At 42.2% G+C, this 20,869-nt stretch overlaps 1 protein-coding gene across 5 annotated transcripts in view; it reads left to right on the top strand.

Annotated features, from left to right (window-relative positions):
- Positions 1–20,869, top strand: part of frrs1b (ferric-chelate reductase 1b) — a 30,852-nt gene that overhangs the window by 9,159 nt on the left and 824 nt on the right. The window contains exons 1-14 of one of the 5 annotated variants that reach the window (XM_071415042.1): positions 147–520; positions 15,535–15,736; positions 16,093–16,247; positions 16,486–16,580; positions 16,790–16,943; positions 17,140–17,322; positions 17,514–17,612; positions 17,798–17,948; positions 18,372–18,485; positions 18,680–18,795; positions 19,000–19,086; positions 19,958–20,055; positions 20,175–20,233; positions 20,440–20,583. In XM_071415042.1, coding sequence (XP_071271143.1) covers positions 15,535–15,736; positions 16,093–16,247; positions 16,486–16,580; positions 16,790–16,943; positions 17,140–17,322; positions 17,514–17,612; positions 17,798–17,948; positions 18,372–18,485; positions 18,680–18,795; positions 19,000–19,086; positions 19,958–20,055; positions 20,175–20,233; positions 20,440–20,583 — 1,657 coding nt within the window. In that variant the 5' untranslated portion in view covers positions 147–520. The other 4 variants (XM_071415043.1, XM_071415040.1, XM_071415041.1 and 1 more) reach the window with 4 other exon arrangements.

The following is a 20,869-nucleotide window of genomic DNA, read 5'->3' as shown; positions in this document are numbered from 1 at the left end:
ACGCCAGGCCAAATTGAGCTCTTTACAGCATCTCTATGCGTCTCTCAAATGTTGTAACAATGCGCAGGGCGCCATATTGACATGATTGGTTGACGGTAGGTAAGGGCGGGGGGTCCTTTATAAACACAAACTCACTTCCTTGACAATTTCTTTCCCAACAGCTCTGCACTGCTCAGCGAAGCTGACGTGCGAGCACGAGTTAGCCAGGCAGACTACAATACTTCATGATCAGAATACAGAACAAGAATGAACTGCTAAGAGACACGGTCTTACTTAGGTTGTGCCTGTTGTTCAAATGGTTATCTGCCCTCTCATTGGTTTGAATGGTCCTACCTGATCTCGCCTGCCGTCATTCATTGATCACAAGCGGACACTCGGCTCTCTTGTCAATATAATAGATACTCTTGACCTTTACATATCCTCAACCAATCAACACTCACTTTGAGTAAGGACAGCCCCCTTTTTCGCTGGCGATTTGCCGACGGACTTGAATTTGGTTTCAAGAGTTGAGTGAGACAAGGTAGGCTCAATTACATTTTTAAAGATTTTAAAGCGTGAAATAGATAAACATTCTTACTGTCCTGCAATAGGTAATATAGGTACTGTTCTTCACACTAAATCGTATATAAGAGAGCATTGCGAAATGTTTTGGTTTCTTTAGTTTTGGAGAACACACTCAAGAAGAAAATATTTATTTTGACAGTGGTGTGTGTGCAGGTAAGCACAGTAGGTTAGTATGACCCATCCTCCACATTCAGGTTTTACCCAAATTAATCATTGCTTTGGTCTTATTTGCCAATATTGTTTGGGCTGTCAATGACAAGCATATTTAGAATACAATGGATTCACTGATCAAGAATTATGTTATAGAATGAGATTTTCTGAAGAAATATTCAATGCCAAATGTAGCTTTGTTAGAATTAGGCCTATTATTGACAGTGAGTTCAATGCATAGATGTAAAAAGAAGGTTCAATAACCAAGGCAAAATTGGTCCCCTTCCTACATATTGTAGGCTACTGCTCTACGCATTATGTATTTGTCTAACAATTTATATTTATATGTTGGAATACATTGTTACATGTACCCTACTGGGACCTGTAGGCTATAACTAGAAAAACAGTAAACTCGTGTTTCAAACAGCCACTACAGTTGGTCATGAGAATACTCGTTTTTGTAACAACCATAGTTCAGTTATTCTTCATCTACAGCAGACTGATAGAACCAACTAACTGTAAATGGGAAGTCGATTAACATTTCTCTTCCCACCGTCTTAAGAAAACACCATAAGCTATTACTGTTGTGAGTGTGAGCAGTATTTTTTAGTTTTTGTCTTAAAATAATAATAAAAAGTTAAATGGTAAGCTAACCGATTCATAGACGCTAACTACCTTTAGCGCATATTGTTGATAGTATTTTCTGGCGCGGGAAGTTTTGTTAAGAGCTTCGATGCTTGTTCTGAACAATAAAAACGGGTCGCTTGCGTTCCAGTTTTGGGAACGTATCTTTCATATCATCGAAAAATAATAATACATTAAAAAAAGGTTAAATTACTACACACCTTATTTAGGGTTAGAGCGCGCGTTTACGAAAGACAAACAACCGGAAGACAGGCAACCACCAGTGCTAATTAGCTACAGTGCCTTCAGAAAGTAACGTAAACTCGTACATCGCCTTGGTCCGTACAATTGCCCTTATTTTAGCGCCCCAAAAACGTAATACTTCCAGATCAACTGTACTGTCAATACCATTGTAAAGCACAATTTCTCCCCTTTCCAACAGAATCATTTACATGACCTAAACGCTGCCCGTTTCTGCATAATTCAAGCAGGCAATGAGCCCCGTCGGGTCTTTTTAAAAATGGGTGGGGAAGCGAAACTAATGCGTGATAGTAAGAAGGAGAGATGTTGTGTGGGAAGTTTGCTTTTTTTCACTCGATCTGTCCAACTTATCACCTTATCGCCTCTAAAATGTAAATAAAACACTATAAAGAGTTTATATAATGTGTCATTACATACCTATTTGAAGGTTTGTGTCGAATATGAATCGGGTTTTTAGGGCGGTGCTAAAAGTGATCTTAGAAGTAAACAGCGGCTTTGAGAATGATGATCGCATGCAATGATGACGCAAAAATGACTAGGTATCCCCCCTTACCCCGTCACTGTACATTTCTTGTTTTTAAACGATGAGCGAAGTGCTACACCTGGTGGAGAGAGATTGTAACACAGAAATAGTTGCTGTATGCGTGCTGTACGTTACGACATGACACGCCACGATGTAACACCCCCGATTTTGAAGTCAACACAGTCGCTACAGTCCCATTAATTTTCTTTGTAGCCTCGTTTGAATGTTGCGGTTGCGCACATTTGTACGGAATGGGGTGGGTTTACGTTATCCACACCCCATTACTTTCCACATTTTGTTGTTTTACAAAGTGTTTTTAATATTGATTTAATTGTCATTTTTTGTCAATGATCTACACAAAATACTCATATCAAAGTGGAATAAAATTGTAACATTTGTAAAAAAATATATATATATGAAAGATTAGTGTTTTATTTATCTTGAATACATAAGTAGTAAAGGGAATCAATTCATGTCAGAATCACCTTTGGCAGCGATTACAGCTGTGTTTTTCAGAGTAAGTATCTTAATAAGAGCTTTCCACACCTGGCTTGTGCACCATTTGCCCATCATTCTTTTAAACAATTCTTCAAGCTCTATCAAATTGGTTGTTGATCATTGCTAGACAACCATTTTCAGGTCTTGCCATAGATATTCACTCAGATTTATTTCAAAACTATAACTCGGCCACATTCACTGTCTTCTTGGGAAGAAACTCCAGTTCAGATTTGGCCTTGTGTTTTTAGGTTATTGTCCTGCTGAAAGGTGAATTAATCTCCCAGTGTCTCGTGGAAAGCAGACTGAACCAGCTTTTTCTTTGTGATTTTGCCTCTGCAGTCCTTAACGATTACAAGCATACCCATAACAGGATGCAGCCACAACTATGCTTGATAATATGGAGAGTGGTTCTCAGTAATGTATTGGATTTGCCCCAAACATAACACTTTGTATTCAAGACAAAAAGTTAATTGCTTGCACAACAATTTTTTTTTGCAGTATTTCTTTAGTGCCTTGTTGCTAACAGGATGCTTGTTTTGGAATATTTTTATTCTGTACAGGCTTCCTTCTTTTCACTCGGTCTATTAGTTTAGTATTGTGGAGTAACTACAATGTTATTGACCCATCCTCCATTTTCTCATACCACAGCCATTAAACTCTGTAACTGTTTTAAAGTCACCATTGGCCTCATGGTGAAATCCCTGAGCGGTTTCCTTCTTCTCCCGGGCAACTGAGTTAGGAAGGATGCCTGTATCTCTGTAGTGATACACTTTGTGGTGATAGTAGACCCACTCTAATTCGCTTACCGCCCCAACTCATCCACAGATGAAGTAATCTCAATCGTACTCCACACTGCCCTTTCCCACCTGGACAAAAGGAACACTGATGTGAGAATGATGTTCATTGACTACAGCTCAGTGTTCAACACCATAGTGCCCACAAAACTCAGCACTAAACTAAGGACCCTGAGCCTAAATATCTCCCTCTGCAGCTGGATCCTTGACCTCCTGACGGACTGCCCCCAGGTGGTGAGGGTAGGCATCAACACATCTGCCCTGCTGATCCTCAACACGGGGCCCCTCAGGGGTGCGTGCTTAGTCCCCTCCTGTACTCCCTGTTCACTGACGACTGCATGGCCAGGTACGACTCCAACAGCCTATAGGGAGGTCAGAGACTGCCAGGACAACAACCTCTCACTCAATGTGAGCAAGACAAAGGAGCTGATTGTGGAATACAGGAAAAGGCTCCCATTAACATCGATGGGGCTGTAGTGGAGCGGGTCGAGAGATTTAAGTTCCTTGGTGTCCACATCACCAACAAACTATTGTGGTCCAAACACACCAAGACAGTCGTGAAGAGGGCATGACAACAGCTTTTCCTCCTAAGGAGACTGAAAATATTTGGCATGGGTCCCCAGATCCTCAAAGTTCTACAGCTGCACCATCGACAGCATCCTGGCCGGTTGCATCACCGCCTGGTATGGCAACTGCTCGGCATCCATCCGTAAGGCACTACAGAGGGTAGTGCGTATGGCCCAGTACTTCACTGGAGCCAAGGTTCCTGCCATCCAGGACCTATATACTAGGCAGTGTCAGAGGAAGGCCCAAAAAATTGTCAGACTCCAGTCACCCAAGTCATAGACTGTTCTCTCTGCTACTGCACGGCAATCGGTACTGGAGCGCCATGTCTAGGTCCAAAAGGCTCCTTATCAGCTTCTACCCCAGGCCATAAGACTGCTGAACAATTCTTCAAATGCATGTTAAGCACTATTATTGCACACAGAGTGAGTCCATGCAACTTATTATGTGACATTTTACTCCTGAACTTATTTATGTTTGGGGTTGAATATTTATTGACTCAAGACATTTCAGCACTTAATTTTGTGTTAATTTATACACATTTCTAAAAACATAGTTCCACTTTGACATTATGGGGTATTGTGTGTAGGTTAGCAATGACAAAATCTCAATTTAATCCATTTTCAATTCAGGCTGTAACACAACAAAATGTGGAAAAAGTCAAGGGCTTGTAAATACTTTCTGAAGTTATTCACACCGTAATGGAAGAAGGTCACCAGAAGCATATTGTAAATGGATAAGTACTGTCGGCTGCAACTGTGATAAAGCCGGTTAGAACAGTGTACAGTAAGTGTATATTTTGCATTTGTGAAATTATTTTGATGTAATATGAAAGTAACGGGCTTTATGTTTCTAGAACCATATTGCAATTGACAATCAATTCATGTTTTGAAAGAGTTTTTGTGTGCCAGAGCCAGTCTACCTCTGAAACTAACATATAAGGTCATTGGACCTTAAGGAGTAAGAGTAGGCTCCTCAAGAGAACATTCTTGGGCAAGTCATGAGAATACTCCTTGTTGTTATCTGTGACAACCAGCTCAGTTTTTCTTTATCTGTAACAGGCTGATGAGGTAAATTACCCGTTGCTTCTTGAAAGTCCTATATCTTGAAAACTTGACTGCTGCATTGCAAAACATTTTGTGACTGTATCAACAGTAGACTAATGAAAAAAATATAAAAATATAAATATTTTGTAGATTTTTCCTTTTAAAGGTCAATTCCATCACTTTTCAACCTTATTGGTCATCTCCATCACAAAACAAATGTCGACATATTTGAAAACGGTACATTTTCTATGTTTTGTGTAAAAAATAAAAAAGTTATATATCATGCGAAGCCAGAACCCTCTTGCTAGAAACTCATTGCAGGTTTTGAAAACACTTATTGCTTTTAATCCTACCCCGTGATGACAGAGAAGCATTTTATAGGATCTTTCTTCTCATAGAAATGCTCTGTTTTCAGATATGTAGACACTGGTTTGGTGCGAGGGCCATAACTAGGGTTTGAGTTTTAGTGAGATCTGGAAGGAATAACTTTAAAAATATATATATGTTTTAAGTTAATTTACTGCATTTCTATAACAAAAAATAACAAACAAACGTTACAATGCTATTTGGAGAACAGCAAAAACCAGAAAAAATCCCCCCAGCCATTATCACCTTGGCTGCTCTAGGTTCATTCCCTTCAGTCGATTTACAAAAAACCACAAAGCCTATCTATACAATTGTAATGTTATACCCTTGAAAGGGGGGAAATATGATAAATGATTCACACTGACACGTAGCATCAACGACGAAACAAAAACATGACATTTTTAGAACTCTATTGTTTGCATTTTGATTGCATTTTAATGTAGTCCTATAGGGAAGATGTTCATACTGAAACATATCTTTTTTATGTTCCTAACATGTTTGATGAGATTAGTGCAGATTTTCTCAGGGGACCACAAATGGGGCCCAGACCCCAAGTTTGGGAACCACTGTACCAACCCCTCTCTCTCTCTCTCTCTCTCTGTGCTTGCTTCCACTCTCTCTCTCTCTGTCTCCCTGCTTTAAAAAAAACATATTAAAACAATTATTTCACCTTTTATTTAACCAGGTAGGCCAGTTGAGAACAAGTTTTCATTTACAACTGCGACCTGGCCAAGATTAAGCAAAGCAGTGCGACAAAAACAACAACACAGAGTTACACAAAAACAAATGTACAGTCAATAACACAATATAAAAATCTATGTACAGTGTGTGCAAATGTAGAAGAGTAGGGAGGTAAGGTCATGGAGGTGAAATAATTACAATTTAGCATTAACACTGGAGTTGTAGATGTGCAGATGATGATGTGCAAGTAGAGATACTGGGGTGCAAAAGAGCAAGAGGATAAGTAACAATATGGGGATGAGGTAGTTGGGTGTGCTATTTACAGATTGGCTGTGTACAGGTACAGTGATCTGTAAGCTGCTCTGACAGCTGATGCTTAAAGGTAGAGAGGGAGATACAAGACTCCAGCTTCAGTGATTTTTGCAATTCGTTCCAGTCATTGGCAGCAGAGAACTGGAAGGAAAGGCGGCCAAAGGAAGTGTTGGCTTTGGGGATGACCAGTGAAATATAGCTGCTGGAGCGCATGCTACGGGTGGGTGTTGCTATGGCGACCAGTGAGTTGAGATAAGGCGGGGCTTTACCTAGCCTAGACTTATAGATGACCTGGAGCCAGTGGGTTTGGCGACGTATATGTAGTGAGGGCCAACCATCGAGAGCATACAGGTCGTAGTATATGGTGCTTTGGTGACAAAGCGGATGACACTGTGATAGACTACATCCAATTTGCTGAGTAGAGTGTTGGAGGCTATTTTGTAAATGACATCGTCGAAGTCAAGGATCGGTAGGATAGTCAGTTTTACGAGGGTATGTTTGGCAGCATGAGTGAAGGATGCTTTGTTGCGGAATAAGAAGCCAATTCTAGATTTAATTTTGTATTGGAGATGTTTAATGTGAGTCTGGAAGGAGAGTTTACAGTCTAACCAGACACCTAGGTATTTGTAGTTATCCACATATTCTAAGTCCGAACCGTCCAGAGTAGGGATGCTAGTCGGGCGGAAGGGTGCGGGCAGCAATCGGTTGAAGAGCATGCATTTAGTTTTACTTGCATTTAAAAGCAGTATGAGGCCTCGGAAAGAGTGTTATATGGCATTGAAGCTCGTTTGGAGGTTTGTTAGCACAGTGTCCAAAGAAGGGCCAGATGTATACAGAATGGTGTCGTCTGCGTAGAGGTGGATCAGAGAATCACCAGCAGCAAGAGCGACATCATTGATATACACAGAGAAAAGAGTCGGCCCGAGAATTGAACCCTGTGGCACCCTCATAGAGACGGCCAGAGGTCCGGACAACAGGCCCTCCGTTTTGACACACTAAACTCTAGCTGAGAAGTAGTTGGCAAAGCAGTCATTTGAGAAGCCAAGGCTTTTGAGTCTGCCGATAAGAATGCAGTGATTGACAGAGTCGAAAGCCTTGGCCAGGTCGATGAAGACTGCTGCACAGTACTGTCTTTTATCGATGGAGGTTATGATATCGTTTAGGACCTTGAGCATGGCTGAGGTGCACCCATGACCAGCTCGGAAACCAGATTGCCTAGTGGAGAAGGTACGGTGGGATTCGAAATGGTTGGTGATCTGTTTTGTTAACTTGGCTTTCGAAGATTTTAGAAAGCCAGGGCAGGATGGATATAGGTCTATAACAGTTTGGATCTTTTGTATCTCCCGCTTTGAAGAGGGGGATGACCGTGGCAGCTTTCCAATTTTGGGGATCTCAGACGATACGAAAGAGAGGTTGAATCAAAAAAATATATAATCAAAGCAAATTTTATTGGTCACATACACATGGTTAGCAGATGTGATGTTCACCCATGACTGCGTGGCCATGCACGCCTCCAACTCAATCATCGAGTTTGCAGACGACACTACAGTGGTAGGCTTGATTACCAACAATGACGAGACGGCCTACAGGGAGGAGGTGAGGGCCCTTGGACTGTGGTGTCAGGAAAATAACCTCACACTCACCGTCAACAAAACAAAGTAGATGATCGTAGACTTCAGGAAACAGCAGAGGGAGCACCACCCTATCCACATCAACGGGACAGTAGTGGAGAAGATGGAAAGTTTTAAGTTCCTCGGCGTACACATCACGGACAAACTGAAATGGTCCACCCACACAGACAGCGTGGTGAAGAAGGCGTAACAGCGTCTCTTCAACCTCAGGAGGCTGAAGAAATTTGGCTTGTCACCAAAAACACAAACTTTTACAGATGCACAATCGAGAGCATCCTGTCGGGCTGTATCACCGCCTGGTACGGCAACTGCTCCGCCCACAACCGTAAGGCTCTCCAGAGGGTAGTGAGGTCTGCACAACGCATCACCGGGGGCAAACTACCTGCCCTCCAGGACACCTACACCACCCGATCTCACAGGAAGGCCAAAAAGATCATCAAGGACAACAACCACCCGAGCCACTGCTTGTTAACCCTGCTATCATTCAGATGGTGAGGTCAGTACAGGTGCATCAAAGCTGGGACTGAGAAGCTGTTTTTCAGTTTCTATCTCAAGGCCATCAGACTGTTAAACAGCCATCACTAACATTGAGTGGCTGCTGCCAACATGTGGACTCAAATCTCTAGCCACTTTAATAATAAAAAATTGGATATAATAAATGTTTCAATAGTCACTTTAAACAATGCCACTTTATATAATGTTTACATTATATAATGTTTACATACCCTACATTACTCATCTCATCTTAAACAGCCACCACTAACATTGAGTGGCTGCTGCCAACATACTGACTCAACTCCAGCTCACTTTAATAATGGAAATTGATGTAAATTGATCAAAAATGTATCACTAGCCACTTTAAACAATGCCACTTAATATAATGTATATGTATATACTGTACTCAATACCATCTACTGCATCTTGCCTATGCCGTTCTGTACCATCACTCATTCATATATCTTTATGTACATATTCTTTATCCCTTTACACTTGTGTGTATAAGGTAGTAGTTGTGGAATTGTTAGGTTAGATTACTCGTTGGTTATTACTGCATTGTCGGAACTAGAAGCACAAGCATGTCGCTACACTCGCATTAACATCTGCTAACCATGTGTATGTGACAAATAACATTTGATTTGATTCATATGTATATACTGTACTCCAGACCATCTACTGCATCTTGCCTATGCCGCAGGGCCATCGCTCATCCATATATTTATATGTACATATTCTTTTACACTTGTGTGTGTATAGGGTAGTTGTTGTGAAATTGTTAGATTACTTGTTAGATATTACTGCACGGTCGGAACTAGAAGCACAAGCATTTCGCTAAACTCGCACAAAGTCGAATAGGCTAGTATTAGGGGTTGCAACAATTTCGGCGGATAATTTTAGAAAGAGAGTGTCCAGATTGTCTAGCCCATCATCTGTCTGGATTTGTTGGGTGAAGGAGAAGCGAGGGGTACTGCAGGGGGTGCTGAGATGTTGGACGGGGTAGGGGTAGCCAGGTGGAAAGCATAGCCAGCCGTAGAAAAATGCTTATTGAAATTATCGTAGATTTATCAGTAGTGACAATGTTTCGTATCCTCAGTGCAGCTGGTAGGAGATGCTCTTATTCTCCATGGACTTTAGTGTCCCAAAACTTTTTGGAATTAGTGCTACAGGATGCAAATTTCTATTTGAAAAAGCTAGCCTTAGCTTTCCTAACTGACTGAGTATATTGGTTCCTGACTTCCCTGAAAAGTTGCATATCGCGGGGGCTATTCGATGCTAATGCAGAATGCCACAGGATGTTTTTGTGCTGGTCAAGGGCAGTCAAGTCTGGGGTGAACCAAGGGCTATATCTGCTTCCTCCTGCATGCATTGGAGCCTGCCTCAGCCTCTCCACTGAGCTCCACATCACTGTCTGTCTCAGTAGCCTACTCTCTGTAAAGTTTGCTTCTTACTTCATCCTTCTAGCTGGCTAAGTAATACTAGCCAGAGCCCTTCAACATTACTTTAATAGAAGTCTCTGCCGTCAGATACCCACCTGTCTGAAATATCTATAAGCGACTATTTACTACTTGTGCACTCATTCTCCGAGAGTTGTTTTTTGTTTGTTTGGGATGTCTGTAGACACATCAGGAGTCGTGGGACGGTTTTAAAATTGCCTTTTGTCTGGCATCTTGCAAAACACAGTCGCTTCTAGACTATTTGCCTATTGAGCCGACTGTGATCTAGGGTAGTTCGTTCAGCGCTTCCCTCGACCTGTGCCGCGAGAGTGCGGAGTTCGCCGTTTAAGAGAGGGGTGAATGTGCTGCTAAAAAGGCAAATCCAGGGGACGCAGGCGAACATAACGAACAAACCACTGTTTATGATTCCACTCTTTCGCAAAGAGGCAGGCGCGATTAGAACTCAGTCAGATCAAAAATATGAGCATTCTGAGCTTTGATCAACGCTGGGATCAATATTTAGATGTTGACCCGTAATTGATTTTCTTTATTTTGTACTTGTTACAGCCTGAATTCAAAATTGATTAAATATTTTTCTTTACCCATCTACACACAATACCCAATAATGATAAAGTGAAAAATTGTTTTTAGAAATGTATCGAATTTTTGGCAAATTTATAGAAAATTAAATGCAGAAATATGTCATTTAAATAAGTATTCACACCCCTGAGTCAATACTTTGTCGAAGGACCTTTTGGCGGCGATTACAGCTTTGAGTCATCTTGGGTATGACTGTGTCAACTTTCACATCTGGATTTGGGGATTTTCTTCCATAAGCACTACCCTCTGTGGTGCCTTGCGGTCAGAGGCCGAGCATTTGCCATACCAGGCAGTGATGCAACCCGTCAGGATGCTCTCGATGGTGCAGCTGTAAAACCTTTTGAGGATCTGAGGACCATTGCCAAATCCTGAATAGGATTAGGTTTTGTCGTTCCCTCTTCACGACTGTCTTGGTGTGCTTGGACGATGTAAGTTTGTTGGTGATGTGGACGCCAAGGAACTTGAAGCTCTCAACCTGCTCCACTACAGCCCCATCGTGGAGAATGGGGGAGTGCTCCGTCCTCCTTTTCCTGTATTCCACAATCATCTCTTTAGTCTTGGATCACGTTGAGGGAGAGGTTGTTGTCATTGCACCACACAGTCAGGTCTCTGACCTCCTCCCTAAAGGCTGTCTCGTCGATGATCAGGCCTACCACTGTTGTCATCAGCAAACTTAATGATGGTGTTGGAGTCGAGCCTGGCCATGCAGTCATGAGTGAACAGGGAGTACAGGAGGGGACTGAGCACGCACCCCTGAGGGGCTCCAGTGTTGAGGATCAGCGTGGCGGATGTGTTTTTACCTACCCTTACCACCTGGGGGCGGCAGGTCAGGAAGTCTAGGATCCAGTTGTAGAGGGAGGAGTTTAGTCCCAGGGTCCTTAGCTTAGTGATGAGCTTTGAGGGCAATATGGTGTTGAACGCTGAGCTGTAGTCAATGAATAGCATTCTCACATAGGTGTTCCTTTTGTCCAGGTGGGAAAGGGCAGTGTGGAGTGCAATGGAGATTGCATCATCTGTGGATCTGTTGGTGCAGTATGCAAATTGGAGTGGTTCTAGTAGGGTTTCTGGGATAATGGTGTTGTGAGCCATGACCAGCCTTTCAAAGCATTTCATGGTTACAGACGTGAGTGCTACGGGTCGGTAGTCATTTACGCAGGTTGCCTTAGTATTCTTGGGCACAGGGACTATGGTTGTCTGCTTGAAACATGTTGCTATTACAGACTCCGACAGGGAGAGGTTGAAAATGTCAGTGAAGACTTGCCAGTTGGTCAACGCATGCTCGGATTAAACGTCTTGGTAATCCGTCTGGCCCAGTGGCCTTGTGAATGTTGGCCCATTTAAAGGTCTTACTCACATTGGCTGCGGAGAGCGTGATCACACAGTCATCCGGAAGAGCTGATGCTCTTATGCATGCTTCAGTGTTACTTGCCTCAAACCGAGCATAGAAGTTATTTAGCTCGTCTGGTAGGCTTGTGTCACTGGGCAGCTCTCGGCTGTACTTCCCTTTGTAGTGTGTAATAGTTTGCCAGCCCTGCCACATCTGATGAGTGTCGGAGCCGGTGTAGTAGGATTCGATCTTAGTCCTGTATTGATGCTTTGCCTGTTTTGATGGTTCGTCGGAGGGCATAGCGGGATTTCTTATAAGCTCCTTGAAAGCGGCAGCTCTACCATTTCGCTTTGTGCGAATTTTGCCTGTAATCCATGGCTTCTGGTTGGGGTCTGTACGTACGGTCACTGTGGGGACGACGTCCTCGATGCACTTATTGATAAAGCCAGTAACTGATGTGGTGTACTCCTCAATGCCATCGGAAGAATCCCGGAACATATTTTAGTCTGTGCTAGCAAAACAGTACTGTAGTTTTGCATCTGCTTCATCTGACCACTTTTTTATAGACTGAGTCACTGGTGCTTTCTGCTTACATTTTTGCTTGTAAGCAGGAATCAGGAGGATAGAGTTATGGTCAGATGTGCCAAATGGAGAGCGAGGGAGAGCTTTGTATGCGTCTATGTGTGGAGTAAAGGTGGTCTAGAATTTTTTTCCTTCAGGTTGCACATTTAACATGCTGATAGCAATTTGGATAAACTGATTTAAGTTTCCCTGCATTAAAGTCACCGGCCACTAGGAGCGCCGCCTCTGGATGAGCGTTTTCCTGTTTGCTTATGGCGGAATACAGCTCATTTAGTGCGGTTTTAGTGCCAATCTCGCTCTGTGGTGGAATGTAGACAGCTACGAAAAATACAGATGAACTCTCTAGGTAGTTAGTGTGGTCTACAGCTTATCATGAGATACTCTACCTCAGGCAAGCAAAACCTTGAGACTTCCTTAGATATCGTGCACCAGCAGTTATTTACACGAATGCATAGGCCCCTGCCCCATGTCTTACCAGAGGCTGCTGTTCTGTCTTGCTGATAGAGTGTATAACCTGCCAGTATGTTAATGTCGTCGTTCAGCCACGACTCGGTGAAACACAAGATATTACTGTTTTTTAATGTCCCATTTTGAAGGATATACGTGCTTTCAGTTCGCCCCATTTATTTTACAGTGATTGAACGTTCACTAGCAGAACGGAAGGCAAGGGCAGATTAGTCACTCCTCGCCTGATCCTCGCAAGGCACCCTGATCTTTTGCCTCAATCTCAGTTTCCTTCTCCAGCGAATCACGGGGTTTGGGCCTGGTCGGCTGTCTGCAGTATTTCCCTCGTGTCTGACTCATTGAAGAAGAACTCCTTGTACAATTTGAGGTGAATAATCCCAGTTCTGATATCCAGAAGCTCTTTTCAGTCATAAGAGACAGTAGTAGCAACATTATGTACAAAACAAGTTACGAACAACGCGAAAAAACTAACAAAATAGCAGGATTGGTTGAGAGCCAATAAGACAGCAACCCTACCCTCCGGCACCATCATCTGTACATATAGGTTGACAATACACAGGTTGACAAAAATGTGGCTCAATTCAGTTGTTTCAGAGTCCCGCAATAAGAGCTACGACGCTAATGTTCTCTGGGTGTCACTGAGTAGACTGATACCCCATGTCATTGATCCACAATCCATAGGTAAGGCTGTACAGTGAAATAAGTATGCCCCAATGCAATTCTAAAGTATAATACATCCAGTGTGATTTCAACAGATTTTTGTCAAATTAACAAATTGTCTTTTGTTGATTTTATATGACAACATTCCAACCTTGTTTAGCATGATCTATTCAAGTATGGCGTAATTATACTATTTGTATTCATTTGCATTACTGTCGATTACTTTTATTTTGAAGGCTAACCGCAACGTCCACTATGTGGCTAATCCTTATTGTGGCTAGCTTCACATAGATGGGGTCCGCCCACCATTAATCAAATAAGAACTGTCTTATAAATCCGGGTTATTTTAGATGATTACACCTAGCTATATAGTTAGCTAGCAAATTATAGCTACTGAAACAGATTGTCGTTTTGCTATGTTTTTGGAGAAGAACATTGTTTGCATCCATGTGCTAGCAAGGTTTTTTTAAGGACCAGCACTGTTGGTGCGCGAGACAACTGTACCAGCATCATAGCATATGTATCGATGAATCGTTATGACATATGAAGTGTAATCAATGTGAAATAACTATCTAAAAAAAAGTATGAATGCGTTAAAATGTTAAAATGTGACGTGCAGTCATATTCAGGTCCTGATTGGTCAACAAGCTTAATTGACACGTCAAATAATGTTATTTGACACGCAAAGACCCAAACGGCGTTCCATAAAATGAGAAATCCTGGTTGAGAATGAAACGACTGAACAATGAAACAGCACAGCAAGTAAGTGAAAGAAATAGGTTTTGATTATGTTTTACTGGTAATGGGGATATACGTAAATGCCAACTAAATATATTTTTGTTCTGTGTGTGACATTTCTATTTAACTAGGCAAGTCAGTTAAGAACAAATTCCTATTTCACAATGACGGTCTACCCCGGAAGACGCTGGGCCAATTGTGCGCCGCCCTATGGGACTCCCGATCACGGCCGGATGTGATACAGCCTGGATTTGAACCAGGGACTGTAATGACACCTCTTGCACTGAAATGCAGTGCCTTAGACCGCTGCGTCCGTGTGTGTGTGTAACTATTTAACTGTACTAGAATGCCTAAAAGGCCATTAAAATGTTAAATATCGGTATTGTTTTTTTTTTAAAAGGAAAATATCGGTATCGGACAAAAATGTCATATCGTGTATCACTAAAATGAACCATGACAGAGCTAGTGCCTACAAAAAGCCGCCATTACTATTGCTCTCTATTGGACACGCCAAACATTCTTTCACAATGAGCTATCTATTTGCATTTATACAGTTAGAAATTCCTTGGCTTTTAAAGACTGCAAAAGGCATAATTGGCTGACCTTGAAAATCAAATGCTAGTGTAAGAGCAATTATTGATATGAGCGTGAACCAAACAAAGTAAGGTGAAGGTGAATGACTCCTAGCATATCTCCAACCACAATGGCTATTGCGATGATGTTATAAATACTGGGGTAATCCTCCAGCATAATAGGTAACATTTGGGTTTAGATTAAGTAATATGTAGACAATCAAATCGGTGCAGTAGCAGGAGTATAAAGGGAGATATTAGCCTAATTAGGCCTAATGGAATGCCCACACTGTGCAGGGATGGCGATAGGCCACATCCTCACACAATTGTACATCGGATGTCAACTAGCATTTTCCTCTTCCCACTCTCTCTTTATGAAGCGCCATCAAATAAAGTCAATATGGTTTTCCATCCTCTCTGGCGCCATACTGTAGGCATATGTGTAAGCTATTGAGTAGCCTAAGAATCATTTTGTCTTTTGTAAAAATAATAAATAATTAAATGTTTTTAAAAATGCAAGTTAGCTGAGAAGCAGAATAAGCATAGGTCTACCCATGACCAAAAATGGCATTAGTCAGTTACAGTATGTTGTAAGACCCTGAACCCTCATACAAACTCATTATAACCTCTGTCTTGTCTTTCCAGATGCCGGGTCCACATCTCCTGTTAGTGGTGGTGGTGGTGGCTGGGTGTTTAATAAAGACAGCCTCTGGCTTCCCCAATGGAAAAGTGTCTCAGGCGTGCGGAGATATGATACCACAGCATGGCCATGACTCCAGCTCTAAACCTGCTCCTTATAACATCACCCTGGACAAACACACATTCAGCCCTGGTGACCATATCACAGGTAGCCTACTATATATTTGTTTCTGGTTTTATATAGGGATATTGCTGTTCAATATCAACATTAGTGTTCACATCGGTGTAAATGTGCCCGAGTTAGCAAAATAGCTAATTCTCATGCATAATCCCTGGAATATTTCAAAGAGCATATTTAACTGAAAAAGTTTTGTATTCTAGAAACCATCTCCTGCCAGTGTGCCGTTGAGCAAGTCAATTAACCCCAAAACTTCTCCCGGGGGCGCTGCACTGTATCTTACCCATTCCTCCTACCTCTTTGTGGGTGTGTGTATTTGTGTGTCTCGGGGGGTTGGGACAATGGAAAAATGAAAATGTCTTGAGTGTTTTTCTTTCTATTAACAGTGACCTTACTGGTTGCTCCCACATCTGGGAGCATCTCCTTCAAAGGTTTCCTGATTGAAGCGAGGGATGCTGGGAACCCGGACGGTCCTGCTGTTGGATCATTCAGCCTCCTCAACCCTTCTGAGTCACAGCTCCTACATTGTGGCCACACACAGGTAGAGATGTTACCCAACCTCAATTATATACTACATGATTGCTGGAAACACAAGCTAAGTATTGTAAAGCTCTGGCTGTCTGGAATTACTATTCGGTTGCGTTTGAATATCATGCCGTCTTCAACAACCTTCACCAGCCATATCATTAGTAAAACAGACAAGATGCGCCACACCTCAATGGAGTTAGTACTGTGTAAGAGAAGTTTATTGTATGATACGCAACCCTGTCATTTTGAAGGGATCTGCAGTAAGCCACACCAGCAAATCCAAGAAGACAGAGATACAGGCCGTGTGGGAGGCTCCAAATAACCCCCCAGCCGGTGTCCAATTTATGTGCGTAATTATCTCCTTTATTCTCATTATGCCAATCGCTAAATGTGATATTCTTCCATTCTATTGCTAATGTGTTGTTGATGTTGTTGTACTGAATCAGAATGTCACTACTCACTATCAATGCTGACAGCTATGTAAGTTGCTTTGGATAAAAAAAATCTTCTGCTAAATGACTTAATAATAATAATATCATTATATTGTTGTTTCAGGGCCACAGTGGTGCAGAAGTATAAAGTCTACTGGGTGCAGATCCCAGGGCCGGTGGTGTCTCTGAATGGAGTGACTGGGGTTCCACCACCAAACCCCACCCCCTCCACCACTACTGCTGCTGTGACCACAACTCTGTCTGCGCTGACCAGACCTGTGAGTCACTCACCACCAGGATTTTCTCTAAGTATAGACAGAAGCAACTGAGGATGAATCAGCATAATGTTTACACTGACCGACAGTTTGTGGATGATGATTATGTGTGATGGTGGTGATGATGGGTGATGGATAATTTAACCCTCTCTCTCGCTCTCTCTTTTTGTCTCTCCCTCTCTCTCCCTCTCTTCCTCAGTTCAGCTCAGAGGGTTGTGGTAGGAGTAAGTCCTGTCTGCGTGACCCTGTGGGATGCGACCCAGGCAGAGACCCCCTGTGCTTTTTCCTCTCCTTCACTCCAGAGGAGCGGACTGTGCTGTTTGAGCTCAGTGGACCAGCTGATGGATACCTGTCCTTCGCCTTGTCGCTGGACAAATGGATGGTTGGTATGACCCCAGAAAGACTACCAAAGAAGTATTCTATAACCACTTGGAGCTTGTGTGGACTTAAATGACATGCCAAATCTAGGGCTACTATCTGTGGTATTTCAATATGGCATATGCACAGTGAGATTTGTTTTATGAAGCCTTACAATATAATTGTAACTCATTTGAGTTTTGTATTTATGTGTAGGGGAATGATGATGTATACCTGTGTGTGAGAGATGGGGACAGTGTGGACATCAATGCTGCTTATGTCTCTGGCCGAACTCACCCTGAATTGGCCTCTGAGGTATACACAATTTATGTTTAGCAAAGTTCTGATAAAAATATGAAATAATAGTTTTGTGACTCTTTGAATGTTTTTTTTGTTGTGTTATTTGTTTGTTGCTTGTTTGTTTTAGATGGTTGTTTCATAGATTGACCTCTCTAGTACCTAACTGATCTTTGACCTATGACCTTTTGTGTTCTCTCTAGAATGTTCTTTCAGACAACGCTTGGCGGCTGGCAGATGGGGTCATTCAGTGTCGTTTCCGTAGAGACATACTCCTCCCCCGTCAGATTGAGAGCAGGTTCAGCCTGGACCAGAGCTACTTCCTGTTCATAGCCCACGGGAGGGCTGAAGATGGTATGACCATGTGTCTTTATGTAATGCTTTTCCTATTTGTTTACCAACCTTTGGTCGTATACTATGGTCTCATACATATTATTGATTATTCCTATTGTGCCAGATATATTGTAGATGCTGGTACTGAACTTGACATCTACTGTGGTTAGATTAAACATTCCTGACCTCAACCCCTCATTGTTGACTCAGGTGTGGGCTAAGCTGTGCCAAGTGTTTTGAACGAGCTCACTGCTGTTTTGTACGTGGAATATCTGGTTTAAGCTGTGATTATCTAGTACAGTAGTCACATATGTGTGAATCACGTGCCAATAATAAAACATTGGTAAATAGTTCCAACATCTATTTACCACAATGCTTAACTGGCAGTGCTGGATCTAGTGTTGGTGCCAGAGATAGACATTATCTTCATCCATCCATCTTAAGGTGTGATCTATAGACATGACCGGCAGCCTCTGATATCCACTCATCAGACAGTCATCACAGGTCCTCCCGAGAATCTAGCTGGCTCCAGGTCTTCCCTGCTCATTAAGTTCCATGGTAAGCCTGTAGTTTACAGAAAGATGAGCCTTTTATGACCTGACTTGTTTGAATAGGAAGTGTTGCAACAAAGACATACATTTCATTACTTAATATAACACGCATTTAACACTTAAGTTCCATACACTTGTTTCAGTATATGTCTGGCTCACACAAACACAGAGAACTGAGTGTATATCCCTCTGTATCCCCAGGTGTGTTTATGCTTGTGGCCTGGATGACGACAGTGACCACAGGGGTCATCATTGCACGCTACTTCAAACACGACTGGCCAGAAACAAGACTATTTGGATGCAGGCTATGGTTTCAGGTAAAGTCTGTTTGTTTAAAGTATTCTGTCTTGATTAATATATTTGGTTAATTCTAATGCTTGTTATCAGAGATGAGTTAGTGATAGATAATGCTCAAACCACCATCTTTCTAATTTCCTCCTGAAAACGAGTGTTATTTCAACCCTATTTTCACCATGGTGATGATGATGATGATGATGATGATTTTGTGAATGTCTCTACAGGTGCACCGAGTCTTGATGACCCTGACCGTGCTCCTTACCTGTGTGGGATTCTCACTACCCTTCATCTATCGAGGTGGTTGGAGTAGGGTAAGACTGGAATACCTCCCTCGGTCATCACCACATGCTACACATCTGACAGTCAGTCACTCCATCTGTCTGTCTGTATTTCTGCCTGGCTGGCCATATATTGTGTCGTTATAATTTAGCTGCTTGAGTGCCTGTGTGTGTGTCTTAGACATTCGAAGAAATTAGATTCTATCTTAGAACTGAATCATCATCACGCAGCTGTGTGTCATGTTCTCCCTTTTCTTCATGCTGCCTCCTCCACCAAGCTGTCTGTCTGCCTTAGTCCTTCTGGCCCTGCTGGACAGAGAAGGACAAGAGAGAATGTTGAGTGCTGTAGTGGAGCCAAGTAACCAATTATCACTGACTTACAAAGCTGAATAATTAGCATTCCTTCAGCGAAAGCATGTATGGGAGAACAATCATTTGTTGGAGTGACATTGATCGATGGTTGAAATTATCTGCACCTGTTTATCTTTTTAAGGAAGGCTTTTAATTTGTCAAATGTTTGTCCACTTTGCGTCCTGCCAAAATATATATTTTCATTTTGGTGCTATTCCCCTCAGTGACCATTTAGAGGTCACCCTTCCCTTCAAGTGCTGCAGAGTCAGCTGGAAGACTAATTACAATTATATATACCTGCCAAAAATTCCAAGATATATATATATATATATTTTATTTTGAGATTCAATTCCATTCCTGTTATTTACAGGGACTTCTGGATCCATCGATTTGATCCTCTCCTCTCTTCTCTTCCTCTGTAGTGTTACTGCACTGTTGTTCAGAGGTTCCTGTAGTGTTGTTCTAGTGTTTGCTCAGATACCTATAGTGTTGTTCACCTCTACTGTGTCTAATTCTGTTCTGTAATACTGTTGCTCTGCGCTGTCTCCATCAGCATGCCGGGTCCCACCCTTACCTGGGCTGTACTGTCATGGCTCTATCTTTTATCCAGCCTATCATGGCCCTCCTCAGACCCGCCACAGACTCCTCACGGTACAACCTAAAGCCCCCTACAGTGATCAGTTTCTGAGCTCCGTCAAACATGTTAGCTATCTATATTGTGTAGCAGGATCCAGGAATCAACTGTGCTGTATTTTACTGTCTTTCCACAGAAGGTACATATTCAACTGGATGCATTTGGGAACAGGCACTATTGCACGGGTACTTGCAGGTTAGAGATTCATCTTAATCCTAACATAACAATGTTGACATGATGATGAAGACGATTATTATCTTTATATACGGATAATGATGCCAACAATAAAAGCAATGTTTAGTACAATGACTGCAACATCAACAATGGTGTATCCAAACCTAGTGATTGCAATAACCTTCTCTACCCTGTCAATCATAACCCCAGTATCTCTCCTGTTGTAGTTGTGGCCATCTTCCTGGGTATTCAGCAGCAGGCCTTGCTTCTCCCTGGCCCCTGGTCCACTGGTGTCCTGGCAGGCTGCGTAGTCTGGGGAGTCCTGGTAGACCTGCTACTTGAGTTCCACAGTAAAGTAGTCATCGTAACAGGTTGGTTTCTTTTGATTTATTCAGGTAAATCTTTTTAAGTGTAAATTATTCTTGACAATGACAACCTTCTCCATGCTGTTCTTTCCTTTCCCACTTCCTATCCTTTCCAACAATTGTTAACTTTTAATATGTCCCTGGTTCTGGAACCGCTGAATTAGACCTTATAACAATGCAATTATTTGACTGTTTAATAATCAATGTTGTTTTGCTTGGAGGGAACAAATCAATTACACAGTCTGATTCCATTAAGCATAGAAGAGAATTGAAAACAGATTGTTTGGTGCGT

This window comes from Salvelinus alpinus, chromosome 8 (genome assembly GCF_045679555.1).
Source record: "Salvelinus alpinus chromosome 8, SLU_Salpinus.1, whole genome shotgun sequence".
NCBI classification, from domain to species: domain Eukaryota; kingdom Metazoa; phylum Chordata; class Actinopteri; order Salmoniformes; family Salmonidae; genus Salvelinus; species Salvelinus alpinus.
Note: the sequence above shows the minus strand (reverse complement) of the source record. Positions and strands in the feature narration are given on the sequence as shown.